General features: G+C 41.6%; 1 protein-coding gene across 3 annotated transcripts; it reads left to right on the top strand.

The window, feature by feature from the left end:
* Positions 1–544: 544 nt before the first annotated feature.
* On the top strand, positions 545–4,256 carry C1GALT1C1 (C1GALT1 specific chaperone 1). Of its 3 annotated transcripts, none has more exons than XM_055564102.1 (3): positions 545–785; positions 1,344–1,465; positions 2,860–4,256. In XM_055564102.1, exon 3 carries the CDS (start codon positions 2,865–2,867, stop codon positions 3,819–3,821), a length of 957 nt encoding a protein of 318 aa, XP_055420077.1. In that variant the 5' UTR covers positions 545–785; positions 1,344–1,465; positions 2,860–2,864; the 3' UTR covers positions 3,822–4,256. The 3 variants fall into 3 exon arrangements, with proteins under 3 accessions (XP_055420077.1, XP_055420075.1, XP_055420076.1); XM_055564101.1 differs by having other exon boundaries at positions 559–709; XM_055564100.1 differs by lacking the exon at positions 1,344–1,465 and having other exon boundaries at positions 557–709.
* Positions 4,257–6,624: the final 2,368 nt, after the last annotated feature.

Here is a 6,624-nt window from a genome sequence, read left to right as displayed (position 1 = left end):
TCTGTACTTTACAGAGGGGGAAACTGAGGCATAGCGAGGTGAAGTAACCTCCCCAGCATACCAAATGACGCGGTGAAGACAGCACTGGACTCTGGACAGTGGGGCTTCAGATACCGTTCCAATAACCTTAGCGACTTCTTGCCATCATAATTTGGTGACTGTTTCAGTGGTCTGCATTTAACCTCAGCCCAGGGGTACTGGATGGAGCACCCTCTTGCTGCAACGTCTCAAGGCTTCGTCAGAGAAACCAATGAGACACCTGACACTCGGATGAAACGCTCTACTCCGCTCTCGCAGTTTCCACGCCCGGAAGGTGCGGCGGTGGGAGGTGTCGGCGGGTCGTACGTGCACACGCACGCCTCTCTGGGCGTCCCGTTTGGTATGGGCCAGCGTGCGGGTCACGCCAGCCCTACGCGCTTCTCGGAACTCGGCAGGGGGCGGGGAGAAAAGGCGCGCTGCGTGCGCGCCGGCCCCTCCGACGTCGGTGCGGCGGGAGGCTCCGCCCGACCGAGGGCTTCTTTGCCCCGCCCCCTTCCCGCGCCGTCGTGGCGGCCACTTCCTGGCCCTCCCCAGCTTTTGCAAAACCAACGAGAGGACACCGCCTGCATCTAGAGCAGCCCAACCAGGAACGTAACCGAGTGGCGCGCGAACGTGAGAGGAAAGCTGTGCGCGGCTGCGCTTTCCCGCCCCTGAACCGTTCTAGACGCGGGTGAGTGCTGGGGCTTCGGCCCGCACCTGGAGCTGCGCGCGGAGCAGCCCCCGGAACGACTCCGCCCCTCTCCAGGGTAGGCCTCGGCCCTGGCTCACTCCCAGCATGCTCTACGCGAGGTGCCCAGGCAGGTCCAGTGGGAGGAACAGTGAGGGGGAGAGATTGAGCGCCAGCTTCCTAGAAGCCCTCCCTCTGCCCCTCCTTGGGGTCTTGGGTTGACCATGTTCTCCCCCTCACTTATGTTCTCCATTTCATCCTCCTCCCTTTTCCATACTCCGCCCCAACCACCTTCATCTAAAGAGACTCGTATGGAAAACCACTCTGGTAGTTTCTACCTTGTTTGTGCCCGTGTGCAGTTTTAAGTTTCCCTCCCCTCTGCACCAAATATCCTATCATGCGCATCACATATCATGTGCTACTCCTTAGGAAAATTCGTGCAAATGACTTATAAGTAGTATCCCCATCAAGAAGAATCCTGACATCCATATGCCATTATCAAGCTAAGAAACGCTACTGAATTATCATATATTGACCAGAAATAATATGAAATGCCGAAGACCTATGTAAAAGAATTCATTTTGCAGTGCATCTGACAATTCTGCTTGTTTCCTGTCAATTCTCTTTTCCTTATTAGAGCTGTGTTTGTTGACCAGAGTTCTGTGAGTGACAGAAAAACTGTCCTGCCTCTTTCCCCACTCCCCCACCCCTGCTTAAGAATTACGTCTGTCAAGCTATTCCACACCTGGTCCTTCAAAGGTAATGGAAGTCAAGGTCCATTTCCTCTAAAACCAAGGGATGGTGTCCTTAAGGCAGTATGGTGATGTTAGATGCAAGATCTGTTAAATTATGATTAACAGATATTACATGTTTGTTCATTTATAGGAAAACAGGGTTATTCAGTAACTTGTTTATTATCAATAATATGGATAGAAGCACTGTTGAGGTCATTATTCTGTACCAGAAAAAACATTAAACTGATGTCAGGATATCTGATTTCTAGTTCATTTCTACTACTAACTGTGACTTTGGGTCAGTTACCTAACCTCTGTGGACCCTCTGTTTCCCTATTTGTAAAAAGAGAAAAGCGACATTAAGTATCTTCTAAGCCCACTTTCAACTTTAAGAAACAAAGGGGAAAAATCTAAGTAGCTCAGAACATTCCTTGTGGAGATGGAAAGGAGATTGGGAAATTTTCAACAGTTGTATTTAATGTTGACTTTTCTTTTAATTTCTAATTGAAATCAAAGTGTAGACTTTTTACTTCCCCAAAGAATAAACAGATGCCTTTGGAGGAAATAAAAATGTTCATTAATGGTCCCCAGATATGCCTTATATTGACTCAGTTCTCATCCAAATAATTTAACTCTTTTCATTATGGGCTTTTATTACATCAGTTAGTTGAGATACTGTGTTGAAAGTCATTTAGTCTTAGGAACAAGAGGGTAAATATTAACAAATATGGTATCAATTCCAAGAAATTTGCTTTAGATGTACTCAAAACATCTGGTAGCAGCCATCGGTTAAATAAAACTTTAGATTGAGAACGAAAGCTAGCACAGATAACTGTAAGTGGTTTTATTTGTTCAGTTTAATTACCAACTCGATGGACGTGAGTTTGAGTGAACTCCGGGAGTTGGTGATGGCCTGGCGTGCTGCGATTCATGGGGTCACAAAGAGTCGGACACGACTGAGCGACTGAACTGAACTGAACTGAAGGTTTTCTTGTAAAAGTCCATTTATAGCTGCAGAGGTATTTAAATAATATAATGCAAGCTTGTGAAACAAAATTCCTTTCAAGAGAATGATGCATAGACTACCTCTGTAACATTGGTTTCTGGAGTCAGTACTTTTAATTCAGTACTTGGATAATTAAATCCCCATAGATGAAGTGCAGAAATAGCCTCCCAGAAAATTCTACGGCTGCGAGGTATTTCTGCAAAGTTCCAGTTTATACCGAGCAGTAATCAGATACCATTGGAAGCAAAAAGTTCTTAAGATTCTCTTGTACTATTTGCAACTGATTCCATGTCAAACCTGGGAGCCTTTTTTTCCTTAACATTAAGAGCCAAATGTAAGTATAGGGGAACTATCAAATCATTAGACTAATCCTTTTCTATTAAGTATCCTAAAGTTCTTTTTCTCCTTTATAGGAAAAATGCTTTCTGAAAGCAGTTCATTTTTGAAGGGTGTAATGCTTGGAAGCATTTTCTGTGCCTTGATCACTATGCTAGGACACATTAGGATTGGTCATGGAAATAGAATGCACCACCATGAGCATCATCATCTCCAAGCTCCCAATAAAGAAGACATCTTGAAAATTTCAGAGGATGAACGCATGGAACTCAGTAAGAGCTTTCGGGTATACTGTATCCTCCTTGTCAGACCCAAAGATGTGAGCCTCTGGGCTGCAGTGAAAGAAACTTGGACCAATCACTGTGACAAAGTAGACTTCTTCAGTTCTGAAAATGTTAAAGTGTTTGAGTCAATTAACATGGAAACAAATGACATGTGGTTAATGATGAGAAAAGCTTACAAATACGCCTTTGATAAATATAGAGACCAATACAACTGGTTCTTCCTTGCACGCCCCACTACGTTTGCTATTATTGAAAACTTAAAGTACTTTTTGTTAAAAAAGGATCCATCACAACCTTTCTATCTAGGTCACACTGTAAAATCTGGAGATCTGGAGTATGTGAGTATGGAAGGAGGAATTGTCTTAAGTATAGAATCAATGAAGAGACTTAACAGCCTTCTCAGTATTCCTGAGAAGTGTCCTGAACAGGGAGGGATGATTTGGAAGATATCTGAAGATAAGCAGCTTGCCGTCTGCCTGAAATATGCCGGAGTGTTTGCAGAAAATGCAGAAGATTCTGAAGGAAAAGATATATTTAACACCAAATCTGTTGGGCTTTTTATTAAAGAGGCAATGACTAATCACCCAAACCAGGTAGTAGAAGGATGTTGTTCAGATATGGCTGTTACTTTTAATGGACTGACACCTAATCAGATGCATGTAATGATGTATGGGGTATACCGTCTTAGGGCATTTGGGCATGTTTTCAATGATGCATTGGTTTTCCTACCTCCAAATGGTTCTGACAATGACTGAGAAGTGAAACAAGAGCATGTATATGATCACCGTACAGGACGTGTGTTGTTGTTATTTGTAGTAACAACTGCATATATATCCAACACAGCAGTATGTTTCTTTTTTTGTTTTCTTTTTCAATTTGGTGGCACTGATTTATTCCCACATTGAAGTTTAGTAGTACATTTTTAAATGGGGTGGATTTTTTTTCTTAAAAAATATGATAATTTCAACTGTGTTGGAAAGAAATGTCTTTTAAGAATAATAATTTTACAAATAAAGGATATAAGTAATATATGTGATAAATTCTAAATTATGAACATTAAAGTCTGTGGCACATTTTTTTGTTGATTGGTTAAAAATTTAACGTGTCTTTTTAGCTTGCTAAGATATGCAAATGAAATCTCTAATTTCGAATCTGTGATTAAAGTAAAACTTTTAGCTCTGTTTCTGTTACTTCTAATGTTGGTTTATGTTCTAAGCCCTCATAAGTGCCAATGGATTTGCTTTCTCAAAATACACAACCAAGCAACCAAAGAATGTTCCCAGCCCCTGTTAAAATGAAAGTTGAAATCTGTCCCTGAAAGTGAAGATTACTTACAAAGGTTAATAATTTTCCTGGGAGCTAGTTTATTCCTCGGCATATACAATTTCTCTATGCATATACTGAAATTGGAGTGGTGACCGTAAAGAATGTAATGTCATTTAACTTCATTGTTTCCCAGTTAATCAAGCTCTCAGCTATGGCTTGAATAAAAATATACCAGTTGAGATTGATTTACTCCTGCAGAGCAAGTGAGTTCTGTGGAAATCCCCTTTGTTGTTGTTTAATCGCTACGTTGTGACCAACTGTTGTGAGACCTCATGGACTGTAGCCCACTAAGCTGCTCTGTCTGTGGGAGTTCCCAGGCAAGAATACTGGAATAGGTTGCCATTTTCTTCTTCAGGGGATCTTCCAACCCAGGGATCAAATCCAAGTTTCCTGCATTACAGGTGAATTCTTTACTGCTGAGCCACCAGGGAAGCCCCTTTGTGCTTAGTCTCACAGTCGTGTCTAACTCTTTGCGACCCCATGGACTGTAGCCCACCAGGCTCCTCTGTCCATGGAATTCTCCAGGCAAGAATACTGGAGTGGGTTGCCATACCCTTCTTCAGGGAAGCCCCTTTAAATCTCCTTTAAAGAACTCCTTTTGGTAGTCTGGCAGTTTCATTTACCTGGGTTGAATCTGCCCTGGTTTTTGTTTACCTGTTCAAATTTTGAGATTTTTTTTTGCATGTTCTTGATTGTATCATATGTTGATTGCACCTGTTTGGTGTGGAGGCCTTAACCTCACCATTCACCTCGGATTACTATGCCATTTGCCTGATTTCAGTGGCTACCTAGAAGCTTTAAGGATGGTAGATAAAATAACTTCTGTCTTCATAAATTTTTGAAATACTTGGAGCTGATTTGCCCTCTAATTGGGCCTGCACATGCCATATTAAGTCAGATCCATAAGCCTCCACAGGGTGCGAGACCATGACATTTTAGAGATCAATTTTTCTTGTAACTGGCCTCATGATGTTAATAGTCTCCCACAGCTTTTGTAAGCCAGAAAGAGAATTTCCTTAAGAGGGCCTTGGGCTACAAATTATCAATCATCAGAGTAGTGTGTAAAACCCTTTGTTTTAATTTGTACAATCTTCCTCATTGGGGCTCTTGGTTAAGATGAAAGGTTATTAATTTTGAAAAGTAATAAATCAAGCACCCTAATATGTGGTCTCAGATGTAATTACTACAAACCAAATCATATTCAGTGAGTATAATGATGCACAGTATCTCACTGAGTGCGACACCCAGTTTACAAGTATCACCTTGCCCCCAACACCAATATATCAAAATTTTTTCTAGTGTATTATCACCTTCAATTACATTAGGGTATCAAAATATAGTTGAAATAAATATATTAGAGGATGCATTCCATTGTTTGATTTCCTAGTGGGTACTAAGGTAACAATTGCTTTTTAAACCAAATTGATGCTCTTGATTGTATTTTTATTCGAGTATTCCTTTATAAAAGGGACTTTCCTGGTAGCTCAGCTGGTAAAGAATCTACCTGCAATGCAGAAGACCCTGGTTCAATTCCTAGGTTGGGAAGATCTGCTGGAGAAAGGATAGGCTACCCACTCCAGTCTGCTTGGGCTTCCCTGGTGGCTCAGCTAGTAAAGAATCCACCTGCAATGTGGGAGACCCGGGTTCAATCCCTGGGTTGGGAAGATCCCCTGGAGAAGGGAATGGCTACCCACTCCAGTATTCTGGCCTGGAGAATTCCTTTATAAAATGTTAGTTGTCTTAAATAATATACTGTCTCTTTGAACATATCTGTACCTCGTCTTGTAGATAAAACGAATCAGTAACACAGAAAATTGTGCTACAGAGGTCATGGTTACAGATTTGATCATCATGCATTCAGTAGTCAAAAACTGTAACCCTAACTACAGTCTTATTGGGAAGAGAGTTGGGAAGAATGGAGATCTAATGAGAATTGATCATGATTGTGAATATATTTTACATATGGCTGGCTAATGCCTACTATATTGGACAACACAGGTCTAAACCAGTTCCCCAAGTGTGAGACCCACTGGCTGAATGTAAATGAGAGAAAACTAAGTTTCTTCTAAAAGTTATATTTATCTTTCTGGTTTTCTTGAATGCAGTGGAAACTGCACCTTGACTTTAATTAGGCCCCAGGCCATCTCCTTGCACAAGTTCAGTCACTAGACCTTCTTTTTCAAAACACTGAATTTGGAGCAAAATACAGATTAGATCTCTTGGCTTTTTTCT

This window comes from Bubalus kerabau, chromosome X (assembly GCF_029407905.1).
Source record: "Bubalus kerabau isolate K-KA32 ecotype Philippines breed swamp buffalo chromosome X, PCC_UOA_SB_1v2, whole genome shotgun sequence".
NCBI classification, from domain to species: domain Eukaryota; kingdom Metazoa; phylum Chordata; class Mammalia; order Artiodactyla; family Bovidae; genus Bubalus; species Bubalus kerabau.
Note: the sequence above shows the minus strand (reverse complement) of the source record. Positions and strands in the feature narration are given on the sequence as shown.

Bases quoted from the DNA above. Each gene is read 5' to 3' on its own strand.
- C1GALT1C1 (XM_055564102.1), top strand. From the start codon at position 2,865: ATGCTTTCTGAAAGCAGTTCATTTTTGAAGGGTGTAATGCTTGGAAGC.